The 24946-nt window shown below is 38.8% G+C and overlaps 1 protein-coding gene across 1 annotated transcript in view; it reads right to left on the bottom strand.

Annotated features, from left to right (window-relative positions):
• The window catches only part of LOC128372880 (protein kinase C alpha type-like), a 156589-nt gene that overhangs the window by 34999 nt on the left and 96644 nt on the right, over positions 1-24946 (bottom strand). Inside the window, exons 6-13 of the mRNA XM_053333081.1 lie at positions 16599-16755; positions 16104-16238; positions 15276-15369; positions 9713-9859; positions 9372-9545; positions 7167-7258; positions 6822-6884; positions 6322-6460 (exon numbers count right to left, since the gene is read on the bottom strand). Coding sequence (XP_053189056.1) covers positions 6322-6460; positions 6822-6884; positions 7167-7258; positions 9372-9545; positions 9713-9859; positions 15276-15369; positions 16104-16238; positions 16599-16755 — 1001 coding nt within the window. The remainder of the gene's footprint in view (positions 1-6321; positions 6461-6821; positions 6885-7166; positions 7259-9371; positions 9546-9712; positions 9860-15275; positions 15370-16103; positions 16239-16598; positions 16756-24946) is intronic.

The raw sequence follows: 24946 nt of genomic DNA, 5'->3' as shown, positions 1-24946 counted from the left end.
AAACCCAAAAAGTTCACCAACCAAAAACATATTTTGTCCAGAACAACATCTTTTGACCAATACAACGCATGGGAGCATTTTCTAATCTGGCTCCTGGCCTAACCCTAACCCTAATCCTACTGGCAATAATGATGTTTTATGAAGTGACAACACTATGGTTAAGGTCTAATCAGGTTTAGGAAAAGATCATGGTTTGATTTAAAATGATCTTTTTGTTAGGCTTAGAGAAATGTGGTGTGTGGTAAAATTGCCACTTTCTTAAAGTTAGGCGTCCTTAGGGGATGGTCGTAGTCACACTTTGGAAAACTCTGCCAACTTGCGGTTGGGTAATAACCTCCATCTACCATGCCTCCTCCATATGAGGAAGTTTGTTGTCATACAGTATACTGACATAATCCAAAATGTACCACTGCTCCGGGTCGTCATAACTATCACTGAAATATAACTATATTGTTTATCTCTGTTGTTTTCAGGTGATTGGGGCATTTTATGCAAGGCTGCTGTGTTTTTTTACTTGGGAGGAGAGTCTCGAAATACACAAATGGATCAAAAAAATAACTTTTGACTAAAATCTAAAAAACGTTTGGAAGGTTTTCATGGTCCTCAGAAATGAATCCCTATGATTTAGATGAACCACTTACTTCTCCTCTAGCACCACCAGCAGGTCAAAGTGAAATATCTTTATTATATACTCTATGGATTGACACAAAATTTAGTTCTGACCTTAATGTCTCCCAGTTAATCGATCCCTGAGTTTCATCTAAAGCCACAAGAAGGTTAACATTATTGGTTTAGAGTTAAAAGCCTTGAATTGAAATCTGGGGACATTTGTTAACCCCACAGGACAGATTGTACTAACCTTGGTGATCCCCTTTGTTCAGTAACAGTTCAAAACGTCAATTTGTATAATAATTTTGTTCATGACGAAACACCTGCTAACATGCTATCATTTTCCCTAAAGGTAAAGAAGGGAGGAAAAAAGGCAAAGAGGACAATTAGAGTTCAGGCAAAAAGCAAGTGTTAAAATCGGTTTCAGGCCATTCTGCAGAGTGCTGCGCTAATGTGACGCTGCTGTGACTCGCTGCCCTTGTCACCCATCGCCTGTCTACAATAACAAGAGCGGACATTTGTAGTTTCAGGCATGGTGACCTTTGTGCTTTGTACCAGCATGTTGCGTCTAGATCTTCAGTTATGCACTTATTTATTATGTACAGAGATGTATATTTGTTTTGCTGCATGCATAAGGCTTATAAATATATCAAGAGCTCTCTGCTTCTGCGAGGTTTCAAGTGAAGGAAATAGACAAGTGTGACCTGTGCCTGACATTCCTTGCTCTCATCCTGTTTTATTTTTTTACTTAATAATATGTAAGCCTCTGGCCAGTAGAGCTCTGCTGATTCACTGCACCACACTGTGTGTGTGTGTGCCAGTAACAGAAGGTGGGACAGAGAGATGGAAAGAGAGAGATTTTCTTTGTCTACATGAGACTTTCCATATAATCTATTAATGATTCCGAATACATTTGCTCTATTGCGATCAAAATATGTTTTATGTGCCTGAATATCTAGATGTGTCTGTTTATTTGTGTACCTGTGCTTGTGGTTTGAACAGTCTGTGTTAGTGTGTGTCTATGTGTTTGTGTGGGCATGGGCAGTGCTGCAGACATCTCTCTCCCATTAGGGCTAATGCTACATGACAGTTCTGGATCAGACTGCTAGCTATTCAAGGCTACTCTCTTCACTACACACATATACACACATACACACACGTGCAAACCCACACGCATGCCTATGCAAACACACACAAGCACTAATCTTGACTCCTATAACCCTTATCCTCCAACAGATGAAAATCAAGGCAGTGTGGTTTTGAAGACTACATCACACAACACCGTCCTCATGACAACACTGTTACAGGGTGCTATATGAATATCTGCCTTTCTGTTGTCATCAGATCCCTCTGAGGATAGTGTGTGCTTTTGAGCAGATACAGTGTCCATCAGGCCATGCTTTAGTGGTCTGTTTTTGAAAGCATTTCTCAGTGCTGTATGCACATGCTGTGGTTGGTTTCATTCACTGATTATATTAATGAGCAGCCTTGGGGTTTACATGAGCATCCTACACTGAGAGTAGCACAGGAGATGAACAGCACCTTTTTACACATCATCAAGGAAATCAAGCTGTTCTGCAATGTTCATGCAGTTCAAATCATTTTATGCCAGAGCAGAAAAATGGAGACCAGGTGTTATCAAGATGACAACTCTTGAGGTCAGATAATGTAAATAACATAACAGTATGTTTTGGTATGTACAAACTAAAGGTAGATTAAATGATAATTTCATATATGGGCTAATGTCATGATAAAATGCCAATATAAAACTGAACAACCGTGGCGATGCAATAATGTATTATCAGTGAAAGTGTGACACATTTATTTGCATTCATTGTAATTCTACTACCAGTAGCATACTCATATCCGCTAATGATACTGTATGCATTAGAAGTAACCCCTATAGGTAGAATACTTTGTACTCCTCCAAAAATGCAGTATAGCGTATAAATGAACTGCCTCAGAGATACAAATTAGAATTTTTAGCCTTGGGGCAGAGACGACACTACACAAATATTATCAAGCTGAGTAGTAAAGCATGTAAAATAAAAGATGATTAATAAAGCATTTCTCTTATCACTATCTGTCAGAGAAATGCAGGACACTTGTTTCCTGTGTATCTGTCATTTCCTGTGCTCTATCTCATTTGCTGCTTCCTCCTCACTTTCTCTTTTCACTCCTCCCAACCCCCACCTTCAACTCATTTTCACCTCCCACTTTTCCAAACACATCTGAAGGGATTTTGTGAGACTACTAATAGCTCTGATCTGAAGACACTGCTTTGAAAGCTCATTGGTAAACAGTTGCAACTGAAAACTCCATGATGATTCAGGGGAGCTATTCCTGGTCCTCAAACTTTTTGAGAAATAAAAAAACAGCCTCATTATCCAGCAACAAAAATGGAATAACAGTACCTAGCTACATTTTGAACTACTCTGAACCTGCATGGTCAAGATGTCAAAATGGTCAAAGTTATGAGATGTTTCGTTTATAGACTAGACTAACAAGTTCTGTCTATGCTGTATAGACATGATCATTTTCAGGAGGAACACCAGCTAACACTTAAATTGGTATCTAAAAAGTGTGATTTCTTCATAGGCTAAATTTGTACTACATCTTTGTTACACTACAAACAGTCCAACTGCTGTTTTAGCCCACAGACGAGTGAGCAGGGATGTGGACACCCATGCCTCCCAATGCCACACAGCGGTGGGGACCAAGTAGGGCATAGTGGGAAATGGCCTGTGTCAGACAGCTCAATATCCTCAGATAGTCTCCTGAAATGCCACATAGAGTCATCAGTGGGCCGCTATTTCTTATGTCACTTCCAGCTTTCTTTCGCTCCTTTCCTTCAGTGTCCAGCCCCTCTTGCCCCTTCTGCTCTTTTCCTCACAGTTAATACCTCATGTCTCCTCTGTTTTCTTTCTCTGTTGGCTCTGTTCCTCCCTATCTCTTTCTCTCTGTGTCAAAGTCACTGAGGTGTAAATTCACATTAGTGTGAGCATTCCTTCCAGACAGGAGCTACCAATGACTGACTATCTGGCTATATAGGTCAGGGTAAACACAGCGAAAACTGTGTGCATGTGTGTGCGTGTGTGTGGCAACTAGCAGCAGGAATGCAATTGCATTCTGTCACATGTGTGCTGACAACAGGGGACCCACTGCTACATAGAAACATACTCCCTCACTTATGAGCATGTGGGCAGGTGTGTGGGAGAGAAAGAGAAGTGTGAAAATATTTCTCATCTCACAGCTATCTCACACATACTGAGATCCAGACACGCACAAACCCACCAATACATCTATCTTTCAGACCTCAGTGTAGTAGCTCACATAAACACATCAGAACATTGGAGGGCTTAAATTAGGATTTTCAAAAGTCAAACATGTAGAGCCTTGTTTAAAAGTCAGAGATGCACCAACGATTTTGGGAAAGTTGAAGAGGAGCTGAACAACGTCCTGATTGACATGAAAGTCTCTCTTGGGTTCTTTGAGAAATCAATCATTAGCATACAACTTCAAGCTGAATAGTTTCAGTTTACTGACATCAAAAATTAATAGCAAACAAAACCACGTCACACCTCAATGTAGCTTAGGATGATTAGAATACTAGATACTATTTACATGTCTGCTCAAACCACATTCAATAAAAGCAGATGCTTTAAGCATGTCACTCACATTTAACAAATGAAGCAGGTATTGAAAATGTTAAATCAGATTAATCTAGTGGGATTATTAGTAGTTCATAATTCTGTCACAAACAATTTATGGAGCACTTTCCCTCGATTATCTCTGAAAATGTCATCACTGTGAGCCTATTTTAAGGTCAGCCTCCACTTGGGAGTGTTTTGAGTGTGTGTGCGCACATTCATGAAGTTTATATGTTTGGTCTCCTGTTTCACATTGAAAGTATGTAAGCATATATTTTGACGGAGGCAGAATTGTGTGCAAATAACGCTGTCATGCATATGACTGTGTGACATCATGTATGTGTGAAGTAGCATACAGTGTGTGACATTATATGTGTGCTAGCTCACAGTGGAGTGGAAACAGTAGCTGCTCCCACCCCCTGCCATGTCATCCCTGGCTGGCGCATTAGTGTCAGTCTGACTCTGAACGGTCACAGCATGTTCACCCTGCGTCCATGGGGTGGAATTAACCTCACAGTCTGTCAGAGGGGGTTTTAGAGACAATCAATAACCCGACCCACCATTAAATAGAAATAATGGCCAGAGAGTTGGACAAACTAAATCAGTATATATGAGCTGCTGCAAGCTGCAGCATCAGGCCTTTCCCGTTGCTTTATTTGGTAAAAGTACACTGACATAAAAATTAACAGGCACTAAACTGAATTATGACTATAAAGCCTGGATTCCCAAGTCAGTGAATCGCAAGCAGCGTTTTTGTTGTTTCATTTGAGATGGCACTGCTTTTCTTTGAGATGTTTTATCTGTGTCATTATTTGCCCAAAAAAGCTTAAGCCAATCACAACAATGCAGAAAGCCTAACGCTAACACTAACAAGCTAAAATCATCTTTTGCGCTTTAAAGATTTGAAAGCTAAATGACATGTTGTTTGCTTTCTCAGAGTATTTATATTTCTGAGGGCTTACAAAATTGAAACCTTTAGTTTGCTGTCACATCAGCTTTTCATGACCTCTGGGTATTGCATAATGTCAGGTTACAATATTTAGCACCAAATGCTTGCTTGGGTATATTCTTGGTCTTATTTATGTATTCTTTTATCTGATACTTCATGATTGAAATCATAATTTATTCATTTTTCACAACATTTTAATTAGGTTTGTCCAGCTGTTGTTAAAACAACATTAAGTCTTGATCGGCTTATTAAGTTAAGTCGAGGTTTTGCATATTTCGTATGAAAACATATAAAATCATAAAAAGTAAAAAATTAGCGATGCAACTAAAACAGGCCTCATATATTGGAAATGATCAGACTATTTCTAATTGTCAGTGGCCCTTTTTACCAACCAGTCAGTCATCTTGGTCTTACTATATCCTATCCAAATGTCATGCCAATAATAATGCCCAGACTCACTGGGGCTGGACCCAGTCTAACTGATGAAAAGTCAGAGAAATACTATAAACAATTGTAATTGAAATGGTAAATAAATGTATTAATGTTTGTCTTTGACTGCTATTTAATTGTCCTTGGACCAACATTTTTAACAGTTGTGCGAAGGACATGGAAAATGCAGTCATGGCTGTGTTATGATTGCCTGAAACAAAACATTAAAATGTGTGCCACTTTCAAAGATCACTATATGATATGGTCAGCCAGCAAGGGCAAACACAAACTGAACATATACGAGGACAACTTGGCTTATTCGATTATATTTTGAATGAAATTATCATTGCAGATACTGATTGAAACAGTATTGTCAAATGAACAGATGAAGTTTGCTGATGAGAAATATCCATCAGGACATACAGAGACCGCAGCTTGTGCAGGTATGTTTAGGTTAAGTTTGGACTTGCCATCGGACACACTGGGTGTGCGTGTGACTGGAATGCTTACGTCACATTGTGCGTGTATGTGTGTGTGAGCCCATCTGTGTGTGTGTATCTGTCCTGAGGCTGTGACCTTAATCTGGAGCACAAGGGTGACACAGGCTCAAAACCAGACAGTGACAGAAGTGACCTAATGCATCAAAACATGTACAAGCCCACATCTCTCCATGTTGAGTCTTACCTCTGGGGCGATGTAGTCTGGAGTGCCGCAGAAGGTGCGTGTGGTCACTCCTTCTAACATGTTCTCTTTGCACATGCCAAAATCAGCAATCTTAATGTGTCCCTCACAGTCCAGCATTACATTGTCCAACTTCAGATCCCTGAGGAAGATGACAGACATTCAAAACATCCTTGAAGCTGGTTGCCTTTTTTTTTGTTATTTTCAGCAGCTGAATTTTACTGTTAATGCATATACCCAAACTCTTATATTATTTAGTCCAAACTAACCCCATGCTGCTGCAGCAGAGTGTTAAAGGAGTGTTAGAAGCACTAATAAACACGGATGATTCTATATTCTTAACTATATTCATTACAGGATGACAAATTAATTCATGGTTTTAGCTAACATTCATATGTCACAACATTTCTAATAATTAATTGAAATGCAGCCTCTGTATTTGAGGAACAGGATGCTCTGTACCTGTTGTATTACAGTAAGTGTGCAAACTAGTTAATATTCACCTGTAGATGATTCCTTTACTGTGCAGGAAGAAGAGACCAGCAGCGATCTCTGCTGCATAGAACCTGCAATAACAACAACACAGACTTAAAACACAAGGAAACTTAACCATCCAAAAATTCATGAGAGAAATGTCACATGGCCATGTCACTGCTGTAACTGCTGCTTAACTGACAATACATACTTCATACATCAATTATGCTGTAATAATGAAACATGCATAGAAAGAATTTTGGAAGTAAATTAAAATGTAATGTCTATTTAACAGTAGAAAATTATTTTCTATACAGTAGGTTGATTGATTGATTGATTGCAATGCCAGCTGTGAAAAAGATGCCATGACTTACACTGCCTGAGGTTCCTTGAACTTGCCCACTTGCTGGATATGGTACATGAGGTCTCCACCATTCACATACTCCATGACAAAGTACAGGCGATCCTGTGGACATGGAGAGAGAGTTAGAAGTAGTTATGAATAGGCGGGGGTAAAAAAAAACCCCCGCAAAGTTGAAACTGTGAAATTACAAAACATTTCTACATCTTTATTAACCATCAAAGCCTCCCTGCAGCCTCCCCTAACCTTGCTGTCTGAGTTGTTTCATCGTTCCTGCTACACTTTCCATGACAAGGTGACCTAAAAAGCACACAACAAAGCGCTCATGGAAAAAAACCTCAACTCAGACATCTGTCAGGAAATATTCTCCTTGACTACTTGTGCTGGTCCCTTATGACAAGTTTGGCCTGACCCTGGTCAAGTTGTGTTTGATGGTCCCTTACAAGCAAAACAAAAGCCAGCCTTCTCAGACTGTAGAGCAACAGACCTGTGCTGACAGCAAGGCTGACCTCCTACCAGGTTTAGCCAAGTGTCACTACCCATGACAAAGCAGATCCAACCCTGGACTTGTGAAGGCCCTGACCCTCGCTGCACTACAATGACAGTCCTTTGAATAAAATGCATGCTACACCTTCTCTCTGAACCTTTTGTGCTTCCTTCTCTCTCTTTTTTGTACCTCCCACACTGAATATATCTGTAGTCACTTGTCTCTAACACAAAGATTTTTTGACTCCATAAAGTGTCACAAAAGATGCTTCAACTATATTTCATCGTAATAGATGCTGACCAGTAATTTTTGCCAAACAAATGCAAAATGTGAAAAACAGAAAACAAAACGGGGAAAAAAATCCTCCAAAAACTTTGTAGTTTAAATGAGTCTTCAATATTTAAGCTTAACATACATCATGAGCTAAACTTTGCACATTTGATGTTCATCCGATGTCCACATACTGTAGTATCTTAGGGATGATTTTTATACATTTATACATTATTTTGCCAAGCTGTCATTTGAACATGCTTTTTTACTTTTAAACTGCTAATAAGTTTTGTGCATTAAAAAACTGAGCCTGTTTGAAAACATCCTCATGTGTCCTGCAACTTGAGCAATTGGTTCAAACTGCCTTTCTCACTTGCTCAAAAGTAAACTTTGATGATGTCTTAAATCTCAAATCTGCTCCCTTAGTTCATTGTTTGTCTCATGATTTATAATTTGAGAAATTTTCACAGGAATACAGATAACTTGGAATTTCCAACTTGTTCCCATAACCATACAAACAAAAAAGATGTGAAAATCCAAGATCTATATCATCACAAAAATAGAATTAAATGCTATTATTGGGCCAAATCCATTTGATGGGGAAACCAACAGAATACAAAAAAATGAAAGCAAACATTTGAGATGAGCAAACATTTGAACTGCAGTAATGTCATGCCAGACAAACCTGTCAAACATCTGTATTGCTATTTCTAGGAAAATGCTATCTGTGCAAGATTTTGTACATAATAAAAACCTCTGCAAAGACAGACTAGAGAAAGCTAGAGAACATGTGACAATTACGTAGTCCCTTTTTAATGTGGGAGACTGAACATGTGTGTATATTCATGAATATAGTATGAAGCTGCCAAGGTGCGTCTCTTCCTATATTTTGTCCGTCAGCCACTGGTGTTACTGCTCTAATCTGCTATAGTTCAGCTTGGCTTTTCTGAGAACTCTAACCGCGAATAGACATTAATTTGCCATCCAGCTCAAACCAAGGGCTGAGATAGGGCATAAAACCACACATCTGCCTTTCTGTACATCTACATTGGGTGGCATAGAATTATTAAAAAACAGCATATTACAGTTTTATCAAACCTTTTCATTTACTAACTATAGTAAGCAAGGAACTGAATGTGTTCAAATAGCTACATGTCTTAGTATGTGCTCTCAGGTCATATGGTCTGGTTTTGGCATGACTCAAAGTTGATACACGTGCAAATACAGGCACATGCTGTTGTAAACACACGCGCACACACACACACACAAACGTCAGCCTTCTAATTGGGTTTTGTTTGTTTCTCCTTTTCTTTTTGTAATTGTACTCGTCATAAACGTCCTCTACTGTCCTCTACAACCCTTTATGACTAAGCTGTTTAGCTAAAAGCTCCTTCATGAATTAATTTGACCTGACCTGAAGTGACTTGCCCTGATGTGTGTCCAGGAGCATTTTTTACCTACCACAGTCTGGAAGCACGAGTGCAGCTGTGTCAGGAAGGGCGGCTTTTCCTGTTGGGCCAGGACTCTCTTTTCCACCATAGTACATTCTACATCATCATCCTGGATCACTACATCCTTCTTCAGGATCTTTATTGCATACAGCTCTTCAGTGTCCCTCATCTCTGCCAGCATGACCTTCACAGAGACAGACAGAGGGAATGATAAAGGTAGGAAAAGGTCATTTCTATTTACGATATACCATAGTTTTTCTTGTGCCATCGGTTTTATGCTTTCTATGTTGCCAGTGACACTATGCACTTTGTTTTTTTAGCAGGAGCATATTAAAAAAGATTCAAACCTACCTTGCCAAAGCTGCCTTTCCCCAGTACAGCCAGGAAAGAGAAGTCACCGAGTTTGACCTGGTCCAAGCTGCTGCTGGATGGTAGCTGGCTGGACTCGCTACCATCAGCCTCGCTGATCACCTTCTTAGCTGGGCCTAGTTTGGCTTTCTGCATTCAGGGGACAAAGGATGAAGTGTGTAAGAAACACACATCTTAAAATTCAGTTTGATTACAGTAACACACACACACAAGCACACACTATGTAAATCTGCACACTGTTTAGTTGAGACAAGATACCTAGCTCCTATTTCTTATATGCAGACCTTGCTTGAAAAGTTATTACATGCATGAAATACATTTAGTCGAAGCTTCTTTGTGGTGGAGTCTTCCTGTAGTTGGATGACTCAACTCACTCACACTGCTCATGTGCTCACTTACCCACTCACAGAAACAATACACTGGTAGGAGGATTCAAAATAAATGGGGTGAAATGAGTCATTGTGGAGCAGATGTGATATAAACGGATACATTTTTTTGAAGTAAACCAAAAAAGCAAAAAAACAAATTTTTATATAATATTTCATTTAGTTTCTTGTCAAATTAAGAACTATCATCTAATAATAGACTATCGTATAACATATAAATAATTGATTATCATTTAAATTAATCAAAGGAAACCTCATTACTGGTTGGTCTTGAAGGCTTAAAGAGGGAATGCTGAGAATAAAACGTTTGCATACTATCTATGATTTTTTTATATAAAGTTTCTTAAATTAAGATAAAAATAATCTTCATGCTTAAAACTATTAACAACAATTAGTGTGCGGCATGTCATTAGACTATAGTCGTTTAAAAGTATAAATGTCACTGTTATATTGTTTATTCTGAATATAATGCAAGGGGGTAATCCCAGAGTTTGACAACTTTGACACTTTTGTCTGGTGTCTATTGTATATTAATATGATGCACCTGATGTTTGTTTTTTTTACACAAACAACCATCTGAGAGGTCGTCCTTGGAAACTGTTTGGAAAAGGCACTTAAAAAAAACAAAAGAACTTGTCAGGTGATTGGATGAACCATCTGTCTATCACCAGCTATCACTGACCTAGCTGAAATCACAACATCATGACATCATGTGTGAAACATCATAAGGCATTGATTGGTCTGAAAGACTGGTGGTTTTGACACAAGCGCATAAACTGAAGCCTGACAAGATGGATTCTCATATGATTGTGTGATGTCACAAATCCAGCTGCTTTGCAAGGTAACTTCACATCATCTAAAAATGCACTTGCATAACAAGCACAACATGACTTTTATTTATTTGTATTTCTAAAATGTATTTTGAAAACTGTATGTGTGTGTGTGAGGGGGATGGGGGGGGGGGCGGAGAGATAACCTTCTACACACTTTCCTTCATGCCAAAGTCATGCTTATTCTCCCAGTATAGCAAGATGCTTCAGGGAGCTCCTAGAAAACTACAGTGCCCATGTCATTCACCTCTGTAGCAGTCTGAATACCAAAAAATAGCGAAATACTTTAATAATTTACAGTTCCATACATAAATGTCTGTCTGCACAAAAACACAACCATGACCGCCATGTCCAGTTTTCAAACTCAGCCAATGCCAAACACAGATCCAAACTCATGCTGAACTGATATTGCAGGTGAATCTATATCCACAGCCTACACAGAGCCTACACAGAGCAAGTAGACCAGTTTTAGCAAGGACAATAAAAAGGTCACTTTATAATCATCTTTATATCACTAGAACATCAAAGTGGACTGATTTGGCAATGCTAAACCAAATATCTTTTCTATATCTTTTTTTTTCTTTTTTTTTTATTGGGATGACAATTTGTGGTAAATGTAGACCCATTACAGCATTAAAACATTGGGTCATGTTTCACCTTCAGGAATCACTTTAGCATTAATCTAAACCTTAATTCAGTTCATGTCAAACTAATCTGAATAACGACTGGCAAAAACAACTTGTGACAAACAATACTAAGCAGCTTTAGTTTTGTTAATGGCATCTACCACAGTCTGCTCTTAATCTGGGAGAGCAGCAGAGAAACACAAAGCAGAGCAGACCACACCAGATCACAGCACACCTGTAAGCTTGAGCTTTTATTGAAAAGAGCCTGGCCGAACCAGGTGAGCAGAAGCCTTACGTCCTTTATCTCAGACGCACCTTATCAGAGTGTTCCTTAGGTGCTTGGTCCTGAAACCGCAAGGAGAAGGAAGCCAAAATGGCCAATGCACTTAGTACACTTGGGTATAGGTGTGAGCCAAAACAGCTGACTAAACCAAGACACTTAAATGCGAAGATAGTTGAGGGCCAAAACACTGAGTCTACCTCATACACACAGACAAACACAAAGAATATCAATTAAGATGCAGTAATCAAATCATAACTATAAAGCTTAAGCGTCAGCCTTTGAACCAGTGATCGTTGGTTTCAATCCACAGGTAGTTAAAATGTCATTTTATACAGTATGTTAACAGTTTTGGCAGTTGCAATTATCTGCTGTTAAGTACAAATTCTCAGTGTGGCAAAATCACATAAAGAACAAAGAGCCAATATAAATGACCTGACCTCTTTTAAAACCATAAGTGCCCTTCAACATTTTACATGCTAAAAATAACTAGTTGAATATCACCATGAAGATGTAAAAAAAAAACAAAAACAAAAAAAAAAAACAAGAAACAGAAACAGAACAACCACAGGTTAAAAAATAACTGCTAATGAGTAAAAATCAAACCTTTAATAAAGAAGAATCGGGGCAACAATATTTGGGTGAAATAAATGACTTGTGTTACTATGTAACAACACTAATGAAGGCCTTGTGAATTTGCCACACACACACACACACACACACACACACACACACACACACACACACACACAATTTCTCATTATGCTTTATGCTGGCAAAAGGTCTCACAATATATTTCAGTTCACTGCTGACATCTAGTGGTCACACATGACCTCTGCGAGGGTGCAACATTTTTGCAGTCCATTATTATTGTATTAGTAACACCTGAATATGAAGACTGATTAGACCTTACGAAGAGATGCCGGCAGGTAGAGGAAGTAGAACATATGACAGATAAAGCTTATGCAGGTTCTAAGATGAGAGTGATGAAAGGCCACGTGCTGTACTTCCAGGGTACACCTGTATTGATGATGTAAGTACACAAGACATAGACAGGCAGGGTGATCCACAGACAAGACATATACAGACATACAGACTAGAAAGACATACATGCAGACAAATGAAGCTACAGTATGAGCTGTGAGCAGTACGGCATCAGGATTTACTAACAATCCTCTGATAGATTCGGAGGAAGCAGTGAAGACAAAGAAGTTTTCTGTACTAAAGGTTTTACATAATTTGAAGAAATTACATTTAATTCCCCTTTTCTTGATTTGTGCTGTAATTTCCACAGTCCTTTATGGTACAAAAGGGAGCAGGGACGACCTTGATTCATTGGAGGAATGTCAGTTTACCTGTATATATTTATGTCAATTTCTATACCAACCCCACATCCAGAACAAATTGTTAGTAAATTGGATCTATTTGCAGTAGCATGGAACCAGGTACATGAGGAGAAGTGAAGGAACATGTCACCACAACAAAACAAGAATGGAGAGGAGAGGAGAGGAGAAGAGAAGAGAAGAGAAGAGAAGAGAAGAGAAGAGAAGAGAAGAGAAGAGAAGAGAAGAGAAGAGAAGAGAAGAGAAGAGAAGAGAAGAGAAGAGAAGAGAAGAGAAGAGAAGAGAAGAGAGGAGAGGAGAGGAGAGGAGAAGAGAGGAGAGGAGAGGAGAGGAGAGGAGAGGAGAGGAGAGGAGAGGAGAGGAGAGGAGAGGAGAGGAAAGGAAAGGAGAGGAGAGGAGAGGGCTACCTTTAGATTAAAGTTAATTTGGCAGTCCTGAGAGCAGGGGCAATAAGGGGAGAGAGGAAGAGAGAAACTCTTGCATTAAATATGATAACGTGACACGGGATGAAGAAGCATTTGTACAATAAGTCTCACCAAGCACACAGGAGGGAGCAGGAAGCTAAGGGAAAAAAGGAAGAGAACCACAGAGGGGTTTATGAAGAGGAAAAAAGGAGACACAGAAGTATTCTCCAGGCCAGAGAGTTACAGATAGAGGTACAATTAAGTCAAGTGGACGAACGATTTTGGGACCTCAAGATGCAAAAACATTGAAAAGTGGTGCATATTTGTACAGTAAGTCTTGCTGACTTGTTACCATGACAACCACATGCAGACAGGTGATAGGAGATTAGACTCTTTTTTTTCACCTCATTTCTCAGTCTTCCTTCATCCTTACATGAACCTCACCTTCTGTATGAAGAGCCAAAATGACCTGTTGTCATGTGATCACTGCTTTTTTGTTAAGTTGAAAAAGTGTTGCACAAGGCTATCTGACAGCTCCTGCAGGGCAAACATGTTTTGTATAGCTGCAAAAAGGTTTGTTTAAGGTGGTAAAACACATATATTTGTATGTACATCTTTTTGCATTATTTTCATTTATGCACAAAACAAAAACTGTTTAAATTCTGCTTTGAATGCATAGCATAGCAACAGTACAGGACACAAATGAAGAGGGTGTCACAAAAAATATTTTTATTATAAAAATTACCAAAAAACATAAACCCTCTGCAAATTAGTGTTGGGATTCAATTCCAGCTGTGACCTTTCACACATCTTGGATTTTCAATCATCATCATTTTTTCCCACAATTCTCTACTTGTAGCACAAATGTCATGAAAAATAACCTTAAAAAGACTCATACAGAGACCTGGGCTCCTGCTGAGAGGTTCAACAATATGACAGACAATGAGAAGGCCACAGGCAGACAATCTCAGCAGGCCAGACACAACAACACAATAAATTGGATGACAGAAAAGAACACACAGTTGTGTCTAAAAGTAGTGCTGAACACTATGTGAATGCATGTATGTGTGTGTGTGTGTGTGTGTGTGTGTGTGTGTGTGTGTGTGTGTGTGTGTGTGTGTATGTGTGTGTGTGTGTGTGTGTGTGTGTGTGTGTGTGTGTGTGTGTGTGTGTGTGTTTGGGTGGTGTTAAAGAGAAAAGAGTTTGTTATTTAAATTTTGTTTTAGACACTGATACTGGTCATTCAAATTCTATTCATTCTATTTACATACTTATTGGAAAGGTGCTAATGATCATTATGAAAAAACTATTTTATATTGATCATGTCGACACAACACACAGGTTTATAGTAGAAGTGAACTCTCCAGCGCAAAGTAACCATGAGCTGAGAAGGGTTTTGAAAACAGCAGATGCCACACTGACATTATAGAAGAGCATATGATCATGTTACACAGCAGAAAAGTCTCTTAGACAGCCAATTGTGACCAGGGAAATAAAAGCATTTCCACTGAGCTAAAAGAAAGTCGAACAAAATAATAAGCACTGAGAAACTGTAGACATTATGGTGATATTGTCCAGACTCTGTGTTGTACACACTCTAGACAAGACAATTCAATAAGTCAAAGTCAACAAACATCAAGCTGGCAATAACTTGCACTGGCAGTTACAATTCTCACCTCAAATTTCTGCCTCAGTTCTTCATTCCCATCATCCTCCTCTGAGATGGGGACATTGTAGTACTCCCCCTCCTCCTGGCAAAGTAATTTATACCTGAAAAGGGAGAGACAGAAAGACAAGGGAGATGGAGGGAGACAAACAATGAAAATCCAGATGGACACATAAGGACAGACAGAAAAGCAAATGTTGCTATATTAGTTTGTCTGCCTTCCCTTCTCCTATGACAAGTCTACTCTTATAACTGATCTTAATCTACTGGGCCTGGAAACAGCTCATACTAAACCAATGGTCTCTTTGCCTTTGGTGTATTTGGAACCATCTTTACTTTTAGCACAAATTGTGACACACATCTCAGAGCAGACACACAAAAAAGTTGGACATATGAAAAATGGATATCTCTTGCTCCTTTGGGACAAACCTACTGGCTGCAGCTTCAAGTGGCCATCAATCAATACAGCATAAATTGTTGCCCACAACAAAATCCCAAACCTAGCTGACTGTTTGCCTCAGAGGTTCCTGTGTTTGATGTAAGCTGTGATTTATTGTAGTTTATTAGGTGCACATGGACAACATTAAACTGTTGATACTATTAGTTTCTATTGCTATCTGAGGGTGTTATTGCTATGTGTGTATGTGACTAATGTGGTCATCTCCAATTGAATTGGAAAATGTATGTAAATTACCTGACAGTACCACTGACATCATTTTTAAAAAAATTAACAGGTTAACTTGACAATTTCAGTCTATAGTTAAAATCATACTGTGTAATATCCAACAATACGTAAAAACCAATGACATCATTTGATCCTGAATAAAGTGAGCATTACCAGCCACAGACTGGAGCCTTTATGAGCTCTGACACGCCAAAAGAAAGGGCTCCCATGAAGTCGTTCCTGGTTGTCCGGTCCCAGTCCCACACCTCCACTGACAGCCTGCGGTCCTTATCTGTAGGCCTGAGCTTGCTGTACAACACACAGGTACACATAATGGTTATGCTAAGTTCTATGGTCAGATTTTAGTCGGAAAGCAAACAATCTACAAAAAATACAAAAAACAAACAAACAAAACAAATGTAAAACTGTAATGGCTGTAAATCAGTGCAGTAGAAAATTATTATTACAGGTGTTGTAGTTTTAGTTACAGCAACAGCACCAGTAGAGGTGGAAGCATAAGTATTAGAGTAGCATTATTTTAGCAATAGAACATATGACAGTACTACTACGACGTTTTTCTACTACAGACATCACATTAATAATCATGTCACATTGTAAAATATCCATTGTATAACATAGTCTGTAGATTACATCAGCTCATTTACTCACAAGTTAAAGCTTTCATTCCACACAGGGTTGAGGCTAGAGCGGATGGTTTTGGTCTTCTGCTTGGTCTCATTTTTGGGATCTGGTATGAGCTTGAGCTTGACATATGGATCAGACAGGCCATTGGGGTCCATGGGTATCATGTTTTTGCCTTCAGACACTGAGGAAAATAAGAAAATGTTAATTTACCTCTAAAAACACTACTAGAGAACTATAGAATTTGTGTGAAAGCTTTTGAATTATTGCAATAATTCAAATAAAGCAGAATGGTCTCAGCACACCGAAAAACGTAAAGAGCTGCTAGGTAGCTTATTTATTAGTGATGGATTTCATTAAATTTGCCTTGTATCAACAGCTAAATGAATACACTGCCTTTTATCTACACTGAGTATTCATTCATATTCAGTTTGGTTTCTACAGTGCTTAGGAAAACAGATGCTTTATTTAAAGCAACAGGTGAACATCAATAGAGCAAATTACAGGTGCTCAAGATCAAGCAGCATATCACAGCCTGAGAGGATTGTTAGTGGCACGAAGCCATAAAGAGAGCAAACTCAGGAAGTGATGTGGAAACAGTGATTCAAAATTGCAGGCTGTGTCATGTTTAAGTAGGTAAAGGCTCTCCTCTTTTCCTCCTGTATTTAGCTATTCAGTAAACAAGGGCACACCAGGGACATTAGCACTCCATTAGCCCTGAGCATTGGAGCACTGCCAGACAGTACAGTGCACAGCACAGCACACACACGCACATGCACACATCCCTGCCCACAGTCAGGCATACACACAGTTACACACTTTGTTTATCGACATACGACGCACCCAGTGTCCCCGCAGGGACAGAGTGAATGCCAGCCTTGCTCGGCTAAACCTCAGCCAACAGAGACCTAGAAATCTCTCAATGTGGTCCTGTCAGTCACACTACAATGGTGGCACAAGTGGTGACAGTCCAAACTGACCTTTGACCTGGAGAGGAAGGCACTATGCCAGTGCATTAAGACTTCATGAAATGGCTGCTAAACCGCCTGTCTTAGTTGGAATACCCTGAATGAGATACGATATTGATGGGATTAAGAGGGATAAACAGACAAAATCAATGAGGGATTGTCACCACGAAGTTAATACAGCAACTGTTGTAAATGGCAAAGAGAAATACACTGAGATACTCTTGAAATATGGTCACGAAAGCCACAAAAATGGTATCTCTGACAGGGTGTTATACAATACAGGGCAAATGTTCACACTAATTTTAGTTTATATTATGATGCTATTCTATTATTTGAGTCACTAGGAAAACCTTCATTTTTTTCCCTCTATGGTCGCACCAATAGCATCAGATGACTATTTGATAAGCCGGTAGTAAATACCTTCCAATTGTTTGCTTATATTCTCAACACCTGTGATTGAGGATTTGGGTGTTGAGCGATGCCAGCGACATGTGAAGATAAGTGAGTGATAGAGTGAGCTGCTTTAGAGTATACACACACACACACACACTGAGAGAGAGAAAGACAGAGGAAGAGGGGGAGAGCATACTTGAGGTGTGGGAAGGTATTGAGCGTTCCTGAACTGGCAACCTTCTGCTTTCTCAGAAATCCAATGAAAAAGCGTTAAGCCAGTCTACAGGCACTAAAGACTTACTATACACTGCATTTGCACTACTATAGATGCACGCTACAGCACTCCATTCCCACCTCTGTCCACTCCAAAGGGAGTGGATATAAATTCAATACATGAACTCAATAAGAGATCACAGGTTTTGTCTGTTTCATCTTTTTGATAGTATAAGCAGATGGTCCCTGATGCACTGGAGTAGTTACTGTACATGTAACAAACATGATGGGAAAAATGTTTTGTGTACTATACCTGTGAAAAACAGCTGACTGCTCACATACTAGGTTACATATCAGAGGAATTATATTTAGTGTCAGCTCTCAGTAGGCTGACATGATGCATATAGGGAGATTATACAGAGCCTAGACACCAGTGTCAACAGAAGATAGTGCCACTGGACATCTTGTGCTTATGTGACTATGGAATAGTATCAGATGTCAAATTTGACTTTGATAGTATGATATTTACTATTTTACCTCAATAATAAATGATCAGGAAGAAAGGACTATATCTCCAGTAACTGCAAAGGTGATACAAACAATACAACTAAATAAAATTATGTAGTAATGGTAATATTTTGATACTTGGTTGATAAAACAAAAATTCCTTGTATGATATCACAAAATGAAGTTAGTTCTGTGCATGGACGTGTATCCATATAATCAGTGTGTAAAACAGCTTCTAACAGATGTGCTCCTCCTGTATCCCTCACACTAATAATATATTGAATCTCTCCTGCACATTGTGCCTGGTTTTGCCACCACTGTTTGTCAGAAAAATGTTGACCACACCCACATCAGCCACATGCCAGGAATACGGACTTTGATCTGCACTTATGACCTATTTCAGGAAAATAGGGCCCTTTGTGTTATTGACTATAGACAATGAACCATTAAGTGAAAAACCACCTAGAAACACTAAAAACTGTAATTCCAGTGAAGACCAGTAGGGGGTAATCTAGACTGTCTAATGCCAGCACAGAGCATTTCCTTCCATAGAACTTTGACTAAATGGAACAATATGTGTCTGTGGCTTTCAGCTGTGCTGCAGAGACTTCTGCTGACAAAACTCACATGTGCTGTTGATTGTTCAAATTCTTGGTTAAAGTCAAATAATTTTCTTCTTCTTGAAAAACCTGAATATGTGTTTGTAGTTTTGGACATAGTATATGTCTTTTAGTGAACTGTGCATAATACTGCCATTTATGTGTAAATAGACACGCGCGCGCGCGCACACACACACACACACACACACACACACACACACACACACACACACACAAACAAACAAACACTTGGACAAAGGAGGCAGGGGTATGTGTAGGGGCATAGTTGCTTGGATACAAGTTAACCACTATCTTGGCTTGCATTTAGAGAAGCAGCAACAGCAGCAGTGTGCCAAACATGGTGCAGTGGCTCCAAAAAACAACTTAAGAAACAACTACTTTGTTTTATCCAATGTGCTTTGAATAAAATTAACCAAAACCCTAAAAAACATCTATTGACATAAAGAGATTGTAAAAAGTCTGAGAAAAACTGAACAACCTTCTTAGATTACACATAATATTTTAAGACGATTCAACTTTGTATAATCCCATTTTCAATAGAGCTTTAGCCTTATTTGGCTTTCTGAACTTATTATTGCTCATCAGCATGGATAATTTCACTCTGTAACCCTGCTTGCTCCTACTGAGGTATATAACTTATTACTGCAATAGTATTACTGATATTTCTTTTTGTTGAGTCATAATCTTATTTACGAAGAGCGAGCCTACTTCTGTCTATGATTAAAGTTGCCAACTGAACTGTTAGGCCTTTATTCACTTAAGGTTTGGCAGATTTCAAGATTATAAGCCTCCAGAAGGCTCTCTGAAAGGCTTATATCAAAAATAGACTACATGGGAAAAGTAGATCCTCTGCAAGTAGTCCGTTGTCATGCTTTGAAGAAGGCCAATAGACCATAAAGATGAACTTCTGTAGACTTTTGATTTGAAAATGCATGAATGAAAGAAAGAAAGAAAGAAAGAAAGAAAGAAAGAAAGAAAGAAAGAAAGAAAGAAAGAAAAAAGAAAGATGTTGAAATTGTGAGAAGACGGTGTGCAGCATGCTGAGAGGAGGGAGTCGAGGCAGGGCAGGAATACCAATGACATAACTACATAGTACAAAGTTCAGCTGTTCTATCAGCACCACAGAGACAATGAAAAGACTATACTGTAAGTATGAATCTTAATATGATGGAGACGAATTGCAAAACTTGGTCAGGGTGTTACTGTTTCATATCAGGAATGATAAGAATAGTCACGCAACTTCACAACCCTCTTGTTGTCATGTGTGTAATTTCTCCACATGCTCTCCATAATTTCAAAATCTTTTCAATACTGTGTGTTACAGTCAACAACGTACTGTACTTTAGAGAAATCAACCAAATGTCTGAAAACAAATTGAATTGCAAATAGTGAAATGAGTTTATTTTGGTTTGTTGGGAGGTTTTACAAGAAATTAAAAAAAAAAAACATTGCTGTCCCCAAAGTGCATGGTCTTTAAATCTAAAAATCTTATTTATTTAGTTTTTCAAACAGTATTTTTGCGGGGATAAACCCAAGGCAGTCCGATATTTTCAGTTTTTCAATTCTCAGTTTATTACTTTCATCTTTAGGATGTGTATTACTGCATTGAAAAAAAAGTGGGTCTGTGTGTGGATATGATAACATCCAAATGTGCACAGTGGTGAGCAAACTATTAAATGTCATTCATTCCTGCATTCTTTCGAGAGTCTACACGATCCGTGAAATCACACACACAGAAACTCACAGAACCTTGTCATCAGCTGACACCAGATGACCCCGCCTCAAAAATGAGGTCAACTGTGTTTGTTCTTCACCTCCCTGAGTAAACCTTAAACCTTAAAACACAGTTTCACTTTCCATCCACTCTGTGCTCATTTGAAAAGCTCATAAACTGGTCTGAACCTACTTATACACTTCATAATGTAATATTACATCATAATAAAGGAGGTGGATTGACCAGTATATCTTCAGTATGACACATGGATGGCACGTGAGGTTTTTTTTGCTTATGTTCTCACTTAATCACTAGTGAGCTGACAGGATAATCTCAGTTAAATGTATTGTGTGTATTTCTTTTAAATTGAAAGCCTAATGTTGGCTAAAATGTACTTTAACATGTTATACATATATGAACTGTACATATAGTTTAAAGATGATAACATCTTTATATCAATTACACTATGGTTGTGAAAGATTGTATCTCAATTACAAGAGCTGACTACAGAACATGAAGACAGAAAGTAGTGATGTCCCAGTGGCCAGTGGAAAATTGCTGTCAGCTGCATCTTAACTCTGATTCATGGGGAAAATGTGATGTGCAGGAATTTTAAGTCAATTTTCACTTGGCAAGAGCCTGTTGCTTTTCTGTACAGTGAGTCTGACATTATAAAGACATAGAAATGACTGATGAGAAAAAAAGGGGAAAAAAGGCTGCAGAGTTGAAATAATGGCAGTATCATCTGCAGACCCCAGATGTAGCCTCATCCAACCCCATCTCTGACTTCCTGCTAGTCTTCATTGCAATCAGAGAGCCAGTAATGAAAGGCAGAGTATGTTGTTTTTTGTTTTTGTTTGAATGATCGGCTGAGACACCTATAGGTGTGATGGATGTAAGTAGAAGGGGGTAAATTGACTCTGGAGATCTGCATGCAGCAAGAGTATAGAGTTGTACAGATTTTAATAATAAAATAAAGTCTACAAACTTATAAACAATACTGCAATAATATAATACCTCTGATCAATATGGTTTGCTCAGTGGGAAGAGAGGTTGGAAAGGGGGAGGTGCTGCACTATTGAGCACGAAAAAAGAATGCAATATACTTAATATAGATTAAATACTAAATATCAAGTAATTTATGGGCACTCAACTATGAATATGACTTAAAATTGATGACTTCCTCTGGCTACTTGACCATTTGTATAACGACTTCATACCAATGCTCAAGTTTGTTGTGTACATGTATCAGCTGTTGAATTCAATACAGTGTTTTATCCTAGACGAGTATTTTTCCGAATAGGTATAATATTAAGTGTTCAAACTAGACACTTGACACTGCCTCTGCCCACAGTGAGCACCCTGAAATAGCCTTAAAAAGAATGAAACCGAGACAATACAGGGAGATGCAAGAGTGAAATGACTGTAAATGGATAAAAGAGTTAGAAGTGATGTTACATTTCCTACATTTGGCCATTTATCCACACATTTACAACCGGAATGGTAAAAGTAATGCAAAATGCAAGATAGACTGCCACTAGCTGCATCAGCCTGAAGTTGGTAATAGAGTAAGGATTGATTTTGTCTTTTACTGTAAAGCCACTAAACCTCAGGAAGGTTCAACAGCAAAATCTGGCCTCCCACATCTATATCCACTCCGAGCACCAATCTGACCCACGCACACCTACACTGCACCTACATATAAAACACACAAACTGGGGAGAGCAGAGAGCTTGTTTAATAAGGCTCTTCTGTAGAACTGGATGAGACAACAAGAGAACAAAAAGGAAATGTAATTATTACCACTGTCTCTCACACTCTCCCATAAGACCTGCAGGTGGCAAGGGTGCGTGCACATGCGTGCACACACACATTTGCACACATAGATAGTAACAAGTATAAATAAAAGACTATGGACATAAATGCCCTCTACCAAAATGACTCTGAATACTTGTACAGAGTCAATGAACAATAGGGTTGCAGAGACAAACAGGAGGGTGGCTTTCTCAGCACCAGTGGACAGAGGGGAGCTGTGTGTTTGCAAGAATGAGAGGCTGAGGACAGTGTTAGTGGGCTATATGTGTCCTTTACCAGTGAAACAGAACCCATTTTGTCTCCTTCTCCATCTCCCCTCCCATCTACACAAACACAAATTCCCACTACTCATGTTTCTGGAAAAGGCATGCATGCAGTGTTTCACATGACTAATTATCATCTCACTTTGCAGACTTGGTTTCTATGACGGAATGTGTGTTTGTTTTTCTCTGTTAGTCCGGTTGGAGTTAATGTCTGGTTCATGTCTGAGGTTAAAGGCTTTCCCTGACTGCCATATCACTTTTTGGCAATGATTGTTTATGAATTCCAGGAAAAATTGGAGTTCCTCTTCACTTACAGTTCAGTGTGCATCCACTGTGGGTTGTTTGGGTGATTCTTGCACTATTCATCTTCACTCATTAAAACTTTCCCTCCTCAACTAAGGCCAAATATTTGGTTTATTATATTATAAATTAAAATTAATAGGGAAACATGTACTTGTTGCAGAATACAAAGAAGGTAACAAACTCTCCAGGGTCGAGGACCAAATGCTCTTAAACCTCATCTGAACCTCCTTCATTGGGATTATGGGATCATGGATTCAAAAATCCTGATCAGAAGCCAAATGAAACAAGTTTATGTAACTGAAGCATTTGTTTTTCATTTGACTCAGATTATTCTTTTAAACCGCTGCAATTTCTGGCACAGATTGTATAAACTACAGTAAGTGACTAGGGATTTGTGACAACAGCCTCTTTGTTTCAATGCAAGTATCATCAAAGTGTTGGGCAAGTTACATTAAAAAGGTAATCAGTTGATTATTGTGGTTTCATGAGTGGCCAATCTGTGGTTTGAAGGTATTTACAGACCATCATCAGCTACCTGAGCCCCAGTGATTATACACACTCAGCATTCCTATGGTATTGTACTATATTTAAAGGTTCCTGTTTCCTTGTTTTTTGTGAACTCACCAATCCTAATAAAAAGAATCGCACTTGTGTAAGTTTTCTTCCTTCCAGCCATCAACCGGACCTTCTTGCTGAACTCCACAAGTTGTAACTAACATAATTCTGTTTGGGAAGCTGTCTGTGTGGCATCTAGACAAGCTAATGAGACAATCTGGCCTGAGTCAGTTGTAGGCTCGTACAGCAGTTCTATACACACACCTACACACACACAGGCTAAGAGCACATGCAAATGATAACAGGCATATTGAGTCTACATCAGGAACTGGCTCCCATGAACTGTAGAGGGCCAAGAGTTTGCATGGTTTCCTTCAAATCAAACATATTGCTGGTGGTAATAGTGGTTCCCTATACCGGGCGTACACACTCACACACAGACTGATACAAGTGTGAAATATGCGCATATTTTCACACATACTGTATGTGCACATCATTATCACACGTTTTGATAGCAGTTTTTGGCAAAGCACAATTCAGCAAAATGTTTCTAAAGCAGATACAGCCAAATACTGTATGAAGAGGGTCAGCTGTAATAAAGCCAGCTCATCCTGCAGGATATTACAAGTTCTTAAATTTGTTCGAAATCACATGAGTCTGAATGTTTAACGGGTGAGGAAGGAAGGAGCAGAAGAATTATTTGTTTTTGAAGAAAGACCATTTTGATCTCTTCAATGTAACTAATACTTTGGTTTGGTTAGTTGCTTTACTATACTGTGTTTTATGTTTCTCACCTTGAAATTCAGTTTTCTACTTCATTTAAAAGTCAGCTATATAAGTATGAATACTCATCTTTCTCCAAATGCTAAATTATACTTCTGCAGTTCCAGCTCCATAATCATAAGAAGTGTATATTTACTGTATCAGCTGCATAAATTACACCAATAGCACATGCATTCAGGCAGATGACGGGATGGTGTGAGATTAATGCATGTCAGGATACAACACCAGATGGAGAGGGGGA

This window comes from Scomber japonicus, chromosome 2 (genome assembly GCF_027409825.1).
Source record: "Scomber japonicus isolate fScoJap1 chromosome 2, fScoJap1.pri, whole genome shotgun sequence".
NCBI lineage: Eukaryota > Metazoa > Chordata > Actinopteri > Scombriformes > Scombridae > Scomber > Scomber japonicus.
The sequence above is the reverse complement of the archived record's forward strand: the minus strand, read 5'-3'. Positions and strand labels throughout refer to the sequence as shown.